The sequence below is a fragment of the Puma concolor genome, chromosome A2 (genome assembly GCF_028749965.1).
Source record: "Puma concolor isolate L17-30 chromosome A2, mPumCon1.1.hap2, whole genome shotgun sequence".
NCBI lineage: Eukaryota > Metazoa > Chordata > Mammalia > Carnivora > Felidae > Puma > Puma concolor.
Genome location: NC_141668.1, coordinates 147134159 through 147153523, shown reverse-complemented (window position 1 = coordinate 147153523; position 19365 = coordinate 147134159). Strand labels below are relative to the sequence as shown.

The window sequence follows — 19365 nt, the reverse complement described above, 5'->3', positions numbered from 1 at the left end:
GACTTCACTCTGAAGGCAGTAAGCAATAATTGAGAGCTTTAAAGCAGAGAAATGGCATATAATGCAAGTAGGCCCTGGGAAAACTAATCTTGCTATGACATGGAAGATAGATTAAAGAAGAGTAAGAAGGTGCCTTGCACATAATACATGTGCATTTAATATGAATGGATAAAGGAAAGACCAGGTTAAAACTTATTGTGTCTCTCCAAGATGATACCAAACCCATTCTATCCAGTGCTATTTAATGTTTGGTTTGCTATTTAGAGAATAAATTCCCCTCATTCTAGAAAGAAATAAAGCTGCTGTGGCTTCAAAAATAAGTCAATTGATCAGTCAAGTGTGGCTCTCTAAATCTTGCTGTTACAGTGTCTACTCTGGCAAAAATTAACATTTTCTTCTTCTATGCAGAGGGAAGTACATCTGAACTGCTGTTGTTACTGCTGAAAAAGAAAAAAAAATTAACCAAGTACAAAAGTTAGGCAATGAAGAATAGTTCCTCCCCTTCAGCAACAGGGTGAAAAAGTTATTGGAAAATAAGATAATAAGCCATAATTTCATATTTCTTATGCCCTTTTGTGGTCTCCAAGTCAAACACGTACTAAGCCATAGCTTTCTTGATGATGCCAAACTTCCTTCTGCACAGGTCATGGTGCCATCTGCAAAGCATCAATTACTCAGTGAGAAGCCAAGGCTGAAAAACCCTGAGATGAGTCATAACCTACCTGATTTTCTTCATGGGAAACCCTCATCTGCTCCTTGAGGACAGACATTCGGGCTGCCTCTTCTTTCCTCAAGACTCTCTCCTTCTTGAGCTCAGGGCTCCAGAAGGTCTTGATACTGTTCATGGAAGATCCCAACTTGCTGTCCTTGATGTCTAGCTCTTTCCGGAGGAGGTCATTCTCTCTCTGAAGTTCCTTGAGCTGGGCTTGAAGGTCTAACATTGTGCTATCCCTTACCTGCCTCAACATGGAGGGGACCTGGTGGTGGTGATGATGAGACGAGCTAGTCAGACCACCATGTTGATCCGTGTATGAAAGAACATCTGTGTGGGAAAGTCCAGCAGAAGCAATATTGGGACTACTCCCCATGGCTGTGACTCGGCCTCCATATACAGCTCTATTTGTGGCCCTTCCCAGAGTCATGGTGCCCTTTGGGTAAGTTGTCGAAGCCACCCCCTCATGATCACTCAGATACATGGGTCCAGACGTAGCATAAGCTGCATTAAGGGACTGGATATTCTCCATGGACAGTGTCTTGCCTGTTCCTCCACCTCCCCCACTGCTTGTTCTTCTGTGGCCCAAACGAGGAGACCTTGGCAAACGAGGAGATCTGGAAGGGCTACCTTCCAGATTGGTGATTGTTCTTGCACTTCCATACATTTTTCTTCTATTATGAGGTGCTACTGAAGAGAAGGAATGCTATACTAAGTTGGGAGGTAAGCCAGTATTTCCACTATTGGCCTGAATTTTCACTGCATATTTTTCACCGTCTGTACCAGAAAATGACTCCAAATAGAGACCTGAAAAATGAGAAAAAAGATAATCAAAAACAAACTGTATTATATTTTTAAAAATACATTGATAGATCAATGATGATAATGATAGATACATGAACATCAGAGAGTCACACCCATATTCATTTTTTGAATGACCCCAAACTTTACTTACAACATGCAAACATTTTTTATATTTCCCCCACCCTGCCCCCAAGCAAGGTCAAAAGTCCTCACAGCAAAAAGGAAACTTGTTTTCCCTTAGGAAAATGAAGCTTTGCATTTTGGTTTGTGCTAAGTGACAGTTGGGACATCCAGAAAATTCACCATAGAATTCCTCCTCATAGAGAACTTGGCTATAAAATACTCCATCCTAGGGGCGTGACCCCCCCCATACACAAGTGGCTTGACAGTAACTCTGAGAAGCTTTTGCTTCCTAGGATATCAAATAACAGTCAATCAGGTTGTTACTTCCCCATTCTGTACCCATTCCAGACATCACTAATCCATCACTGTCCTCATTTCCACTAAGATTGGAATTCTTCTCAACATAATATTCTAGATGGTTTACCACCAATCAACTAGCATCGACTCAGGAGTTTGAACCTATTGACCATTTTGAAGCTAGAAGAAAAAGAGGTGGCTCAAAAAAACAAATAATCCAGTGAAGAAATGGGCAAAAGACATGAATACACACTTCTCCAAGGAAGACATCCAGATGGCCAACCGACACATGAAAAAATGCTCAACGTCACTCATCATCAGGGAAATACAAACCAAAACCACAATGAGATACCACCTTACACCTGTTAGAATGGCGAACATTAACAACTCAGGCAACAACAGATGTTGGCGAGGATGCGGAGAAAGAGGATCTCTTTTGCATTGTTGGTGGGAATGCAAGCTGGTGCAGCCACTCTGGAAAACAGTATGGAGGTTCCTCAAAAAACTAAAAATAGAACTACCCTACGACCCAGCAATTGCACTACTAGGCATTTATCCACGGGATACAGGTGTGCTGTTTCAAAGGGACACATGCACCCCCATGTTTATAGCAGCACTATCAACAACAGCCAAAGTATGGAAAGAGCCCAAATGTCCATCGATGGATGAATGGATAAAGAAGATGTGGTATATATATATATATATATATATATATATATATATATATACACACATACACACATATACACAAGGGAGTATTGCTTGGCAATCAAAAAGAATGAAATCTTGCCATTTGCAACTATGTGGATGGAACTGGATGGTATTATGCTAAGTGAAATTAGTCAAAGACAAAAAATCATATGACTTCACTCATATGAGGACTTGAAGAGACAAAACAGATGAACATAAGGGAAGGGAAACAAAAATGATATAAAAACAGGGAGGAGGACAAAACAGAAGAGACTCATAAATATGGAGAACAAATTGAGGGTTGCTGGAGAGGTTGTGGGAGCAGGGATGGGCTAAATGGGTAAGGGGCATTAAGGAATCTACTCCTGAAATCATTGTTTCACTATATGCTGACAAATTTGGATGTAAATTTTTAAAAATAAAAAATAAAGTTAAAAAAAAAATTAAAATTAAAAAAAATTTTTTTTAAAAAGAGGTGGCTCAACCATCAAGACTCATATATATCTAGCCAGATCCTAAATGCTATTACCAGAGAAAATGGCAATCCTGGCTTTTTCTCCTTTCACATACATCTTTCAGGCTGGTGTTTTGGGACTGCTTTTCCATCTTGGTTGACCTAAATATTCACTCCACACTAACCCACACCTGTACAGAAATGGTACAAGAACAGTACACCGTGTTAGATTTCCTGGTCCCGTACCCCCTAGAGAAAAATAGTAGAAGTTCCCTGTCATGGTTACTCAAGCACTTTGGTACACAATTTTACGTAACTGGGCTACAGGGTTGTGATTATTCCCTCAGTGTTAGGACCCAAATGGCCTTAATGGGGTGTATCATGGCTTCCTGCTCTTCTTCTTAGGATATGTGTAAAGTACTTTATTTTTCTTCAGCTTTTTAGACACTAAGACCACAGATTTTGGAAAGGGGCAAACCAAGGTTCAGATCTCCACTCTAACACTGGCTAGCTGAATGACCTTAGGTTAGGGATGGGCATGTGACCCACATTGGTCCAAAAAGATTTATGCCATACTTTAGCTGGAACAATTGGAAAAGATAAGCTCTTTTTCAGCTAGTATTTTCTTGCTTTGATGTGGCGCTTCTTAGTACTACCATGTGGAAATGGCTTCCCCGGGAGAGAAACTAATGCAAAGGAAAGCAAACCAAACTTTAGATAGTTTGAAATCAAACCAAGTGACATCACTTGATACCCTGGATCTAGCAGTCACTGAAGGTACATCTGCCCCAGGCCAGTTTAGTTACACATGCCAGGTAGAGTGACTGCATTAAAGGCCCCAATTCTTTACCCCTTCCTGAATCTATGTCCTTGGCATGCCCTCCCATCTGACTCTGAGTTCATTCATATGATTTGCTTTGGCCCATAATGTGATAGCAAATGCAAAGGAAGCAGAGGCCTGAAGTAGCACTTGTGTATTTACTCTTTTCCTCATTTTCTTCTGTAGTACTAATTAGAATATGCCCAGTGTAGGGGCGCCTGGGTGGCTCAGTCGGTGTTTGACTTTGGCTCAGGTCATTATGTCATGGGTTTGTGAGTTCAAGCCCCATGCCCTGTGCTGACAGCTCAGAGCCTGGGGCCTGCTTCAGATTCTGTCTCCCTCTCTCTGCCCCTCTCCTGCTTGAACTCTGTGTCTCTCTCTCTCTCCCTCTCAAAAATAAATAAACATTTAAGAAAAAAAAAAAGAATATGCCCAGTGTAGCCTGCTGGAAGATGAGAAATATAAAATAGAGCCACAGTGTCCTAGCCAATAGCCAACCAACCCCAAGACATTTGAGCAAGCCCAGCCAAGATCAGCAGAGCTGCCTAGCCAACCACCAGCTGACCACAGATGCATGAGCAAGTCCAGTGAGCTCCATACACTCACGGACTAAAAAAATACTTCTTAGTATGTCATGATGTTTCGCAGTTGGATGTTCTGCAGGACTTCTGGAGCAACAGACAATGGATACATTCACTCATAAGTTTCTTTTTTCATTCCATTCTAGTTGGGGTATCTTATACCCTAAAGAGTCCTCATATATAGTATGAAAAATATTTTCCATAAAAGTACCTCCTTTTCCTAAAAAGTCCCTAAAAATAATTAAACTCCTGTTTAAAAAGAATTAAAAATAAATATGTTTATGTCGCTCAGGACTTTATTTTGTTTTACTTGAAAAAATACACAAATTATTTTGGGGGTGCCTGGGTGGCTCAGTCAGTTAAGCAGTTGACTTCCACTCAGGTCATGATCTCACGGTTCACGGGTTCAAGGCCTGCACCCGGCTCTCTCCATGCTGACAGCTCAGAGCCTGGATCCTGCTTCAGCTTCTGTGTGTGTGTGTGTGTGTGTGTGTGTGTGTGTGTGTGTGTGTGTGTCTCTCTCTGTCTGCCTCTCCCCTCACTTGTGCGCGCTCTCTCTCTCTCTCTCTCAAAAATAAATAAACATTAAAAAAATCATTTTGTATCTAAGATTTTTTTCATGATAATGTGTTCTGTAGGAAAGGTAAATCAACAGTTCCAACAATAGTAGTTACATATATGATGAGAGAGACAGACAGTAGAATAATGTGACCGTAATATGAATAGTTAATGAGATGGAAAGATGTTCATGACATACTAGTCAGGGCAAGGGTGTTGGAGCAGACTACAAAACATGTTTATGGTTTAATCACATTGTAAAACACACATACATACACACTAACCTACAGAGAAGACTGGAACAACACACATCAAAATGTTAACAGGGGTGTCTGGATGGCTCAATCGGTTAAGCATCTGACTCTTGATTTCAGCTTAGGTCTTATTAATCTTACAGTTTGTGAGATCAAGCCTCAAGTGCTGTCAGCACAGAGCATGCATGGGATTCTCTCTCTCCCTCCCCCTCTGCCCACCCCCTCTCAAAATAAATAAGCATTTAAAAAAATGTTAACAGTGGTAGAATTCTAAGTGGTTTTCATTTTCTTCCTTTTATTTGCATGTGTTAAATTTTCTATAATAAACATCTTTTCTACTGTCTTTTTAGTCTCGATTTCATTTATTTCTGCTCTGATCTTTGTTATTTTCTTCCTTCTACTAACTTAGGGCTTAGTTTATTCTTTCTCTAGTTCCTTAAGGTATAAAGTTAGGTTGTTTATGTGAGATCTTCCTTTTTTTCTTAATGTAGGTGTTCATCACTGCGAACTTAAGAAAATATTTTTTTTCCTTCTAAAAATTCCAACAGTTAAATGAACGTGTTATTTTTGCTATGCTTAGAATCTAGGAATCTAGGTCCTAGCTGAGCCACCACTTACAGAGTTGTCTTCCTAGAAGTGATAAAATCTAACTTGCTCTTTCCCTGTCTTCTCCTCTTGTATCCAGAGGCAGACATTTCTGAGGTCTCTAGCTAGGGTGGAGGTCCCAATCCAAATTCAATAAAATTTATACCCACACAGATTTCATCTGTGGTGATTTTATCAGCCCAACTGGCCCAGGCTTTGGAGAACTGAATAAAGAACAAAAAGTAGATCTGATCATTTAGAAACGTACATACACATAACACACATATAACATGATATACAGAGATATAGTAACTTGTTTGAAACAATGTTTCTTTATTTAAAGAGCAATACATGTTGACAATGGCTCCAAGTTTCCTTGGGTTCTCTCTCTCTCTTTTTTTTTTTTTTTTTTTGGCTTAGTATCAGGTTTATGTAGTGTCATGGTATGGGTTGAGAAGCTTTCCATTTTTCACATTTTCTGGAACAGTTAGCATAACAGACTGCTCTATCCCTGAAATGTTTGGCAGAACACACCCATAAAACTGAATTGGCTTGGTTGTTGATTACCTTTTTATTGTTTACTAGGTTTAGTGATCTATTCAGGTATGTTACCTATTTTGTACCAATGCTCATTAAAATGTTTCTTAAGAAACAGTCCATTCCATACAGATTTTTCAGCCTTAGTGATATTGCTTTGTGTAACTTTTCCTTAAATATTTTTAAATCTCCTCCAGTTATGTCCTCATCTCATTCCTAATGTCGTTTATTTTTTTCTGTTTCTCTTGATGACCATATGACAAATGTAGGTCTACTTTTTTAGTGTTTTAAAGATAGTTTTGTTTTGTCAATATATTCTACTACATACTCTCTTCCATTTTATCAGTATCTCTTTATCCTTGATAATAATTTCTACTTTCCTTGTGTTTACTTTGCCTTTTTGCATCAAATGTTCATTTATCTTCAATAATATTTTCTGATGAATGCATATAAGATTACACATTGGCTGCATATTCCAGGATTTTATGTATAGAACCCTTGTCATTTGTAAATAGCTTGTTATTTTTCTTTTTATTTTTTTCTATCCCAGGGATTATTCAGAAAGATATACTTAATGTCAAAGTGGTTAGAAGTTCTTGGCTAATTGGTTCTAATTTTGGTTAGGCATTCTAATTTTTGGCATTGGGATCATAGAATAGAACATATATGTTTCTAATATTTGAAATTTGTCAAAGACTTTCTAACTGGCCAATAAGTGATCAGTTTTCTTAATTGAAATAAAGCAACTAATAGATGATTGTAGAAAAACTTTAAAATAAAGATATGCATACAGAAGAAAATGAAAACACTCCCAATCCTGGCACTGATAGGCCCTATCTGTTGATGTTGTTGGTTCTAATTCTTTTCAGTATGTGTGTGTGTGTGTGTGTGTGTGTGTGTGTGTGTGTGTGTGTGTGTAATTTTAGACAAAAGTAATTATTATAGTATTTATAAAGTCTTGTACTCTCCTTTTTGTCAATGTTTATCTCAATGTCATCTCCTTCTTTCCACTTAACATTAATACCCAAATATCTTAATAAAACATGATTTTTAATGTGCACCATATGTCTCCAAGAGGGCCACCAATTCCTCCACTTCCTGTATACCTTTATCTCACCTTCCACAAAGAAGTGGATTCTATTTTCCTTCTATCTTGATCTAGGCTGGCCTTGTGATCTTGTGACTGCTTGGCTAGTAGATGCTTCAGAAGTGACACTATTCCAGCTCTGAGCCTAGCTCTAAAGAGGCCTACTAGCCTCTGCTTTTGCTCCCTTAAAAAACAGAGATCTGGGGTGCCTGGGTGGCTCAGTCGGTTAAGCGTCCGACTTCAGCTCAGGTCACGATCTTGCGATCTCGCGGTCCGCGAGTTCGAGCCCCGCGTTGGGCTCTGGGCTGATGGCTTGGAGCCTGGAGCCTGCTTCCGATTCTGTGCCTCCCTCTCTCTCTGCTCCTCCCCCGTTCATGCTCTGTCTCAAGGATGGATAAACGTTAAAAAAATTAAAAAAAAAAAAAAAAGAGATCTAAGGTCTGAGCTACCTTACTGGAAAGAGAAGTAACACAGAAAGACCCAGAAAATTAGACACCACGTGAAGAGAGGCTACAAGAAGGAGAACCAAAGTATCCCTGCTAACAGCCAGCATTAAGACACCTTAGAGACAAGGCATCTTAGACCTTCCAGCCCAGCTGCCATCAGAAATTAAGTACATGAGTGACAACTAACACTATGTGTAACAGAAGGACCACTCAATCAACCCAAAGAGTAATAGAAAATAATGAATTATTGTTTAAAGCCTCCAAAGCTTGGGGCAGGGGGGTGGTTGTTATGCAGCAAAAGAACTGAAACAGTGACTTAATGTTCATTGAATGGCTATCTAATCAACTATTCAACCAATCACCTATATGGGGCACTTAGGTAATTTCTTTTTAAAATGGAAATATCATAGGGGCACCTGGGTGGCTCAGTTGGTTAAGCATCCAACTCTTGATTTTGGCTCAGGTCATGATCTCATGGTTGTGAGGTAAGCCATACTGGACATGGAGCCTACTTAAGATTCTCTCTCTCCCTCTCCCTCTGCCCCTCTACAACTCATGCTCTCACTTTCTCTCTCAAAAAACAAAAACCAAAAAAAATTAAAACTGGAAATATCATAATTAATATTCTGATTGATAAAACATTGTATACATCTCTTACCATTTCCCTAGGATAAAGTTCTGGAAGTAGAATTATAAGATTTGATACCCAGTATCAAAATTCCCCCCAGAAATGTTGAAGTAATTTACACTCCCACCCTTACCTTTGGCTACTTCACCTCCACAGCCTCTACTCTTTACTCTCAATATATCCTGGAAGCCACCATCTTCTCTCAAGGCTACCAAAAATCCTTGCATTATCCAACTCAGGATCATAGTTCTACATATTCGGTAAATACATGTTAAGAAGTATTTAAGGGGCGCCTGGGTGGCGCAGTCGGTTAAGCGTCCGACTTCAGCCAGGTCACGATCTCGCGGTCCGTGAGTTCGAGCCCCGCGTCAGGCTCTGGGCTGATGGCTCAGAGCCTGGAGCCTGTTTCCGATTCTGTGTCTCCCTCTCTCTCTGCCCCTCCCCCGTTCATGCTCTGTCTCTCTCTGTCCCAAAAATAAATAAACGTTGAAAAAAAAAAATTTAAAAAAAGAAGTATTTAAGTACCAATAGTGTGCTACACCAGTCCTGCTTTATGCCACTGTTTTCTTGACAGTTTGGCAAATGTTCAGGTAAACAAGGCTAATGGGGGTTTTGATTTTATACCAAGATGTCTCAGAGACTTTAGAACACTAATGTTTATTGTGACTCTTCCAATAGTGAGTATATAATGTAGCTTTTCCCAAGTTTATTTGACAAGAAAACCTCTTTTCCCTTCAGAAGTCCTGGAAATGTTTCACTGAACATTTTGATTTATTCATATAACAAATAATTTTTAAGCATCAGCTTAATTCCCAGTGTTTAATACTGAGACACAGCTTCTGTCTATGCAAATTTTATCCTCTAGAATAGACTTTCTTAGAAGTTTCTTCATCTCAGATCTAACCCGGTTTGAGGAGCAGACAGCTATAGGCAGTAGGCACTGCTTTAAGGGCAAGGACATGAAAGTGACCCAAAAGAATCAGAACTGATCTCTCAAAGGGAAATACAGAAGATCAAAATAATAACTGGTTGGAGTTATGACCCTACTAGAGCAAGAAATAAATACAATTCTGTATTTATTTTTCAAACACTCAATAGAAAAGCCAAAACGTCAAAAGGAATACAGGTCCATCATCATCAGTCTGTGTCTATTAAGTGAGGAAACAGGTGGATGTTGCCTACTCCAAGATCACACCAGAAAAGAGGCATTATATACAATTCCACAGAACTTACTAAATCAAATAGGAACTTCAGAGTCCATCAAAACGGTAACAGAATAATTTCTTCATCAGTATACATCTGCTTCTTAACAATAAATTATAATTAGTCACCTAGGCCCAACACTGTATTTGGGAATTAGTCTCTTTCCCCAGATTTACAAAGAGCAGGATGGTTTTCTGGAACAATTTTACCCTTATAGCTAGCTAGCACATAGCATGATGTTCATATCACAGATGAGGTAGGCCCAATTGACAAGGTAAGCCAAGGCAAGTCTCATGGCTGTCATGTCCTCCTAAGCCTCGTGATTCCTACTTATTCTACTGAGTCACTCACAACCCCCTCCCCCACCCCCAGCTGTGTTTAAATCACCTGAAATATGTTTAGGTACTTGTTTTGACACTTGGGCTTTTTTGGGTTGTATTTTCCTAATTACGTCTATCCTAATTTTTTTTTTTTTTTTGGTTTTTTAAAATGAATCCCTGAGAAAGAGCAAAGAGATCAACTTTATTCAGCAATCAATAATGCTCTGTTTTCCATGACTGACTGCACGAAAACCATCTCTAAGCTTTTCCACCCACCTATAAATGCATTATAAGAAATAAGGCCAAAGTTAAGCTCTTACTGTTTTAAATACTATTATGAAGCCAAGATAGGCTAAATCATTGAGCTTTCTTGTAAACTCCTAAAAACACCTGCTTTCTTATATAGTTGTGATATACCATCCTAAGAAGGATAAATTATTAATTAGATTAAACTGAGCATAGAAACAGACAAATGTTGCTGACTATAACACCAAAGAAATTAATTGCATGACACTTTTCACTTCAAAAGCACTTCATGAATAAAATTCCAAGTTCAAGGGTAAGCTCCATTTAAGGTTCACACACAAAATCAAATCAAAGATGCTGTTACAAACCTATAAGAATACTTTCTCTAATTGCATAAGGATTCATAAATAAAGTATACACTCATCCACTCATTCTTTAAAAGGTTTATGGACTCTTGAACTGTAAGCTCAGGGCAGGGAAAGGTAGAGAGTCTTGATTTCTGTCTACCTCAAGTGTCTCAGACTGGAATGGTCTATTTTAAGAAGAAAGCACTTCCTGCTATCTGCTCTAAATTAGGTTAAGTTTATTTCCACAAATCTCAGCCTCAGCCCATCACCTGAGCCCTGCTGACAGACCGTGTGAGCTGAGATCATCAGTATCTCCCAAGATTTAGCCCAAATTAAAATATCCTTTTTTTTCTTCTCAGCATCCCAAACTTTTAAAAAATTTTGTGTCACAGGACTACAGTTAATTCTGAAATCCTTCTAGAAGAAGACAGAATGTAGAACAAATCTCAAGCAAGAAGCAGCTGCCCAGGAGCCAGATGCTGCCCGCAAGTGTGTTATATATGGCTAGCACAGTGTTCTTTAGAATTGTGGTCTAGTTACAAACATAGAGATATAGACATTTCACATTAAAATACAGATTTCAGCTTCTCCTAAAACTCTGAAAATCTGACAATGTCAAAATCATTTCCCTATGTGACAACAACTGGCTAGAGCCAACCAGCAGCCACCCCTTCAAGAGAGAGCATGCCCCCTTTAGTATGCCACAGTCCCCTCCATTCCCTATTACTTTACATTCAGTCTGATTCCCTCTTTTCATGCTTGTCCCTACAGGCATTTAAATTTTACCACTCTTACTCATATATCTTTAAAAAGAATTCATTCTCCTTCACCATCCAGTTAAAGTCCATTATCAAATCCTACCAATTCTGCCTCCAAAATCAATCACGATCTGCTCCTTTATTTCCACTTCTACCATCACCACCCTATTGCACTGACATGACTTGCTTCAGCTCTCCCATACCATCCCAAAGCATCTCTCCTTTTCAAATCCTCCCCCTTCTGCCTTACAAATTGTACTCCAAAGTATACTTCTGATCACAAAAGATCTTCCCCGACCCACTTAAAACCTTTCAAAGCATCCCAGTGCTCTTTGCACAAAGACCGAAATCCTTTCCATGGCCTGAGGCCCTATACAATTTGGCTGCTGCCAACAGTTCCAGCCTCCTCTCTTGCCATTCTCTTCACTGACCCTGCCTGAGTCTTCCTTTCTGATGCTCAGTAGTATCAAGTCCCTTCCTGACTCAGAGCTTCAACTGTGCTATTCTATCTGCAGGGCTCATTCCCAGTCATTACTTAGATCACAACATCTAATAGCATACCCTCTACATGGTCCATCCCATCCAAGTCAGATCTCTTGGCTGTGTTCTCTTAAAGCATAATGTTCTTTTCTCTTGGTATGAAACACCCAAATCAAGACTGCACCTCCTCAGACCCTTGGTTTGCAAAATGGGACAGCATAAAGGAGAGTAATCACTATGCACAAAGGATTCTGGAGCCTTCAGGGCAGAAAGTCATGGGCACTCCAGTCACAAAGCCCAGGATTCAGAGTAAGTGAGCTCTGTGGGAGGAGACAAACATGGTTACAAACAATACTACAGCTGCCAAAAACAAAATAATTACTTCAAGATAAGAGGGTATCCAGGCTAGTGATTGGGACTCAAAACAAGTACCCAAAAGCCATGGAGAAACCTGTATGGACAAAGCATGTGAGTGAGGTGGGAGACCATTCCATGCTGTTTGGAGCCTGTGCAGTGGGGCACAAATGCTATGCACAAGGATATGACTCATAAGGAAGCCCATGGGTTCCAGGAAGGGTTACGCACAATCAGACACTGAAACAAGGGTTTGGGTACAGGTGGTTCATTTAGAAGGCAATCCCAGGAAGCACTCAGGAGGGAATTTAGCGCAAAGACATGGAAGTGAAGGAAGTCAATATAGAGTACATTTTCAAGGAGAGTTCTGCTAGGAAACTGGGTTCAGTCCTGCTGAAGGAGCTCTGAAACACAGTGAAGAACCTGCCTCAGAATTATACCTCCATAAGGGTAAGGTACCCATTTATGATTTGCAGACATTTGCTCCCCTGGTACATCCAGCCTGCACTACACGGAGGCCACGAGAAAACCCTCATGTTCCAAATATAGGCCATGAGTGCTGAGATGTGGCTGAAACACCAGTGGCATATGCTGCACCATGCATGACACACCAGTGGCTGAGCCGGCCACTGGGAAACTGGGTTGGCCTTCCCTTACAGGACCATATAGTGGGGACCATAGCATCTTTCTGAGGAAGACCGGTCTCAATAGCAACACCTTGTGGCACAAAGATGCAATCATATGGCAGAGTAGTTGGATAGAAGCCATCTCTGGGCTTGGGGGTGGGATTTATATCCATAACCCCCTTATTTTGGGGCAGTGTAATTCTGGGGTCAGGGGTCAGGGAAGGAGACAGGAAGAGTGGAGAGAGGTGGGGGAGCCGTGGAGAAAAGACCTGGAACTTCCAGCTAAGCTGACAGGTGGGTTCCAGCATTTTTGGTTTAATTTGGACAAATGAAACTTGGAGCAAGGTTTTTGAACAATCCACATATGACCCAAAAGCCTTCCTCACTTTATAATTCCATATTAGGGGCACCTGGGTGGCTCCGTTGGTTAAGCATCTGACTTAGGTCATGATCTTGCATTTCATGAGTTCGAGACCCGCATAGGGCTTTGTGCTGACAGCTCAGAGCCTGGAGCCTGATTCAGATTGTGTGTCTCCCTCTCTCTGTACCCCTCCCCTGCTCACACTTTGTCTCTCTTTCTCTCTCAAAAATAAACATTAAAAAAAACTTTATTAAAAAAATAATAATTCCATATTAATTTGTGTGATTACTTATTGGATCATCTCTTGTCTCCTACTTTAAACCCTTATACTGTACCCCAAAGTTTAACATTTGTCCTATCTGGGGCCCAGAGCAGGACTACGAATAGAGGCCAAACACCATATATCCATACATTTTACAGTTATAAATCAAGCTAACAAACTGGTAAATAAAATGTATTCTATCTTCCTATCTTGACAAATATAAAAATGTGAAAGGTAGGCAGCCTGGATGGCTCAGTCGGTTAAGCGTCCAACTTCGACTCAGGTCATGATCTCACTGTTTGTGAATTTGAGCCCTGCATTGCGCTCTGCACTGACATCTCCAAGCCTGCTTCAGATTCCCTGCTGTCTCCCTCTCCCTCTCTGCCCCTTCCCTGCACGTATGCATGCACTTTCTCTCATTCTCTCTCTCTCTCAAAAATAAACATAAAAAAAAATGTGGAAAGTAAAGTTTGAATGTTAATCTAAGAATTCCTGGATTCTTCAAAGTTCTGGCCAAAACATAGTACCAAGAGGCCGTCCTGCCCCCAGTCAACATCCCTCTCTCCCCATCCCTAGCTCAGTCACAGCCCAGGGGGTCTCACACACTTGAACTCTGCAGCCTGAACACTAGGCTAGCTCTGTCTAGATCAGGGGCTGGCAGGGGCGCCTGGGTGGCGCAGTCGGTTAAGCGTCCGACTTCAACCAGGTCACGATCTCACGGTCCGTGAGTTCGAGCCCCGCGTCGGGCTCTGGGCTGATGGCTCAGAGCCTGGAGCCTGTTTCCGATTCTGTGTCTCCCTCTCTCTCTGCCCCTCGCCCGTTCATGCTCTGTCTCTCTCTGTCCCAAAAATAGATAAACGTTGAAAAAAAAAAAAAAAAAACTTTAGATCAGGGGCTGGCAAACGTTTTCTATAAAAAACCAGACAGTAAATATTTTAGATTTTCTGGGCCATTCGGTCTTTGTCACAACTACTCAACTCTGCATTTCAGCACAAAGCAGCCGTAGACACTCTGTAACCAGATGAGCATGGCTGTGTTCCAATAAAACTTTATTTATAGAAACAACCATCAGCTGGATGCAGCCCACATTAGCCGGACGCAGTGGTCTGCTGACACCTGGTCTATACTTTTACAAATAGGTGCCCCTCAGCAACTTCAGACCTAAGGGTATATACACTAGGAGCATGATTTTTCCTTAGAAAGGCAGACCTGGCAAAAAAGCCCAAACAGACCCTGAAAGTCCACTCAGGGTCATTTAGGAAGGGAGGTCCCAGGCCCGTGGCTACCCAGAGTGGACCCTGGAATGCCAGCACAGGCTCCAGTTGGGACCTCCACTCGGCCCTGCAGACTCCTCCCCCACGGGGAAGATGCAGTCAGACGAGGGCCAGAGCCTGCCTTCTAGCACCTGAGGTGCAGGGGCTCTTCCTGATCAGACCTAAGGGCACATAGAAGATACGCAAAACAGTTTTGAACATTTGAAAGAATATATTTAAGATTATGATATTTTCATCATATCATTGAAATCACTTCCATGACAGTTAATGCAACAATTTTGTAATTGTAACCAGGAAGGTGAGACAATGTTTTTTACAAAGGAAAGAAAGGATCTGGCTGGAGACACATCTTTAATTTCTTGGTGTATAGCCTGAAGCAAATTACTTGACTTCTCCGATCCTCACTCTTCTCAGCTGTAAAAGACTTTTCATAGTGTTTTGGGAAAGCTTAAATAAGATAAGAAAAGAAAAGTAATTAGCACAACACCCAGCACACGGCTAACGGTCAAAGAAAGCTAACTGGGGTAAGCTCCAGGCTACCAGAACAAGACACACCGGTTTAGAAATTCCAAGTTGTCCTAAGTCCTCCCAGTCCACGGAGCTTGCCTTGTCAGACACTCCTGAGTCAAACTCAGCCTGCTATTGAAAACTGTTCAAGACAGCAACCATTTTTTAAAACTGGAAAGAAAAAATGGCCATTTTCCCATCCTCCTCAGGCTACAATATTACACATCTGTAGGTATTGAAAGTCCCAATAATAAACCATTTCATTTTTAAATTCCACAATGACATGAATTGGGGAAAAAAAGTCGAGCTTGATATAGCAGAGATTTTAAAAGATGCTTTCCCATCATTCTCCAAGAAGCACTCTGCAACTCAAACACATTCATCCACACATCACTACTCTCTCTTTTAGTTTCCTCAAACTCGCTTTATAATGACTGTTTTCCATGTACAGATTTAGCATGATTACATGTTCAGCTGCCTTGGCTCTATTTTATGGTAAGGTGCTTAAGTGAAGAGGCTGACTATATTCCATACAACAAGGTAAGGACTCTGTATATCCACGTATTAGCTAACTGCACTCTCCAGTAACCATTTCCGCAGTTTTAATGTCAAACTCTTATCAATTTATTCTAAAGATTAAGTTTAAAACCTGAAACACCCAAAAACTTTTGTTAAAGGAAGAGACCACTGGGGCGCCTGGGTGGCTCAGTTGGTTAAGCGTCTGACTTTGGCTCAGGTCATGATCTCACAGTTTGTGAGTTTGAGCCCCGCACTGGGCTCTGTGCTGACAGCTTAGAGCCTGGAACCTGCTTTGAATTCTGTGTCTCCCTCTCTCTCTCTCTGCTCCTCCCCCACTCATGCTCTCTCTCTCTTCTTCAAAAATACATTTAAAAAAATTTTTTTAATTATTTTTTTAATTAAAAAAAAAAAGGAATAGACCACTAACTAGTACACAAGTTAGACACACAAAAATACAGCAAAATCTCAAACAATAAACAGTAAATACAGAAATCTGAGATGCTAAGTCAAAAATAAAAAGATAATTATGATTAATATAATAAACTGACTATAACAACATTATTCACTGCCTCAGAAAGTTTCATAAATGTAACAAATTAAGCTGGTTGCACTGAAGAGATAAAAGGTTTTTAGATTCATTTTTAAAACATCTGTGCATTTTCTTTAATCTTCAAATGTAAAATGTCAATTGCCAAAACTTTGGCTATAGTGTACTTACAAAAAAGAATATTTTGGAATTATTGGGTCTTACACTAAAAATTCCTCAGTCTGTCAACTAACAGATGTTTCAGAGAAAGTGGTAAAAAGGTAAAAGAATAAGAACTCTACCCCTATGCCCTTAAAAATTCAATCACACAAAATTTTTCTACATTTAAAATCAACATGAAGGATTATGTCTAATAGGCTTTTGCTAGAAAAGAATATACACATAATCATGTACACAAGGAAAAATTTTAGCAAATTTTCAAGCTATTCCAAAAAAGAAGGGGAAAAAAGGACCACCATCAATAGCAAGAGATGGGAAACGGCTTAAATATGCACATTTGAGAGATAAGCATTTATCTATGTATTCTGCAAAGAAAAGAAAGAATAAATGCTACATCTTAACTCCAGGGTCTCTCAAAAATATGACTGATGACCATGGAGGAGTCACATGAGCCTTTAGCAAGAGCCAAGTTTAAGGTGCTGAATGGTACTCAGAAACCCCTCTAAGGGTGCCTGGCTGGCTCAGCAGGTGGAGCACGTGACTCTTAATCTTGGGGTTTTGAGTTCAAGTTCCACCTTAGGTATAGAGATTAAAAAGAAAATCTTTAAAAAAAAGAAAAAGAACAAGAACAAGAAACCCCTCTAAAAACTGAAATTATAGTTAATGAAAGTTAATAACTGTACTAAGTCATCAAGAAACTTAGTTAAATCTCTTAGTGCATGGATAAGGATAAGCTTACCCAAAATATAAATATATTAAAAGGAAAATTACAGCATTTCAACAATATTTCTAGAAAACAAATCTGTAATATGGTTTCTGGCCTTCCAGAGACCCAAAGCCCTCCATATCAAAAGGGAGCCACAGCCCCTTTATTCGAGTTTACATGAGCAATATCTCTAATTATTGTGCAAGGCTGCCACCTGTTATGAATATTGCAAATAGATGAGAACCTTTCTAGGAGTATAGGGTGTGGTCTTAGACGGAGAGAGTCCTATGAAAGAAAGGCAGAGTAGTACTAGAGAGAGAAAATCCAGTTTTGTAACCTAAGCAAGAACCAAGGAGGGGGCAGATCCATAGCTGTGTCTAGGGAATTTACAAATCTCGTGAGAACTTAGGGTTGTTTTTATTTCAATACTCTGAAAACAAATAATGTAAGGATATCCTTGATGATCACAGCAGCCATGACCATTGTGTCTGAGCAATATGTCCTGCCTTCAGGAATCACCTTAGGTCAATGAAAAAGGAAAAAAGATGGACTTGGGAATCTAAATGATGTGTTCTCACTCAGTGAAAGGTAAGGGAGGTCGAGTTCCTCAGCATGAATCAAAGTTTCACAGAATTTAAATATTGTAAATATGGTGGGAGAATTGAGTCACCATCCACCATACAGCAGGTTAGACCAGTAGACTGCCAAAGAACCCACCCAGAATGGTCAGTATCATATTTGTTACAAGTAGCAATTTAGCTAATGTGCTTAAATAAATATAGTTCAATTGAATTAGTAATAAGGAAGTGTACTTAATTCCTTTTTTTTAAGTTTATTTTTACTAATTTCTATACCCAGCATGGGGCTCAAACCCACAACCCAAGATGGAGAGTTGCATGTTCCTCCAACTGAGCACAGCCAGGCACCCTGAAGTGTACTTAATTTCTAAATTGATTTAGGTTTTATAAAGGTGCAAGGGCTAAAAACAAAACAAAACCAAAAAAAAAAAAAAAAAAAAAACCAAAACAAACAAAAAATACACAAAAACTCCCCTACAATTAAAAGTATCATTACAATAATGATTTAAGTCAACTTTGGGGTTCTACAAATTATTTACTTTAACTTTTTTTATGTTTATTTATTTTGAGAGAGACAGAGACAGTGTGAACAGGAGAGGAGTAGAAAGAGAGGGAGAGAGAGAGAGAGAGTCCCAGGCAGACTCTGTACTGTTAGTGCAGAGCCCAACATGGGGCTTGAACTCACAAAACAGTGAGATCATGACCTGAGTCGAAACTAAGAGTCAGACGTTTAACTCACTGAGCCACCCAGGAGCCCCAAATTATTTATTTTAAAAGGTATCTCATCCAACTTTGAGAAACTCTGGTTAAGTCCTGAATCCCACATTTATTATCTGTTTAACCTTAAGCAAGTTCACAAAACTTTCTGAGCCTCAGTAAATAACAATGGCCTCAGAAGTAACAATGGCTACTTCACAAAACTAAGGTCAGTCCTAATGAAATCAGAGAACATGCAAGTACTCAGTACAGTGCCTGGGGCTTAGTAAATACCCAGTACAACAACACTCACCATCATCAATATTAACTACAGACACATTGTATTGTTTTCTTAAAGGATGATCATCTTGTTGTTAATAATTAGTTTTTGCCCTCTATTAATTTCACATATGACTAGGAAAAGCATTCAAATTCTGAGCCTTATATTCCCTTCAATCTCTATGATCAGTTCTTGAAAGAAAGTAAATTGATTGAATTATTAGAAATAATAATACTACCTATGTAGGTGGTTTTACATGTATCCCAGGAAGAGAACTAGACCCTTAAGCACAATCTTTCTTATGTATAAAAGAGGAATAACAATATTAAACATTTGCAATGGCTTTACAAAGATTGGCTGATTGAAAAAGTTGCTAAGCAATTTACACATGAGGGTAAAATTTTCACTAGTGCAGCAAATTGCATCATTTGTTCAAAATATTCACTGTCCCTCTCTAGTCAGCTCATTCCTATATTCTCCTTCCCATAAAAAAAGAATCCTTTCTGCCTCTCTGACATCAGGTTTGGCCATGTGACTTGTTTTGACGAATGCAATGCAAGTTGAAG

The 19365-nt window shown here is 39.8% G+C and overlaps 1 protein-coding gene across 10 annotated transcripts in view; it reads right to left on the bottom strand.

Moving 5' to 3' along the window:
- The window catches only part of ERC2 (ELKS/RAB6-interacting/CAST family member 2), a 934759-nt gene that overhangs the window by 899781 nt on the left and 15613 nt on the right, over positions 1–19365 (bottom strand). For all 10 annotated transcript variants that reach the window (XR_015248352.1, XR_015248351.1, XR_015248353.1 and 7 more), the window contains exon 2: positions 723–1519. Coding sequence is in view for 7 of the 10 variants with exons in the window: in XM_086697880.1 (XP_086554006.1) it covers positions 723–1379 (657 nt within the window). In the remaining 3 variants the exon portion in view is untranslated. The remainder of the gene's footprint in view (positions 1–722; positions 1520–19365) is intronic.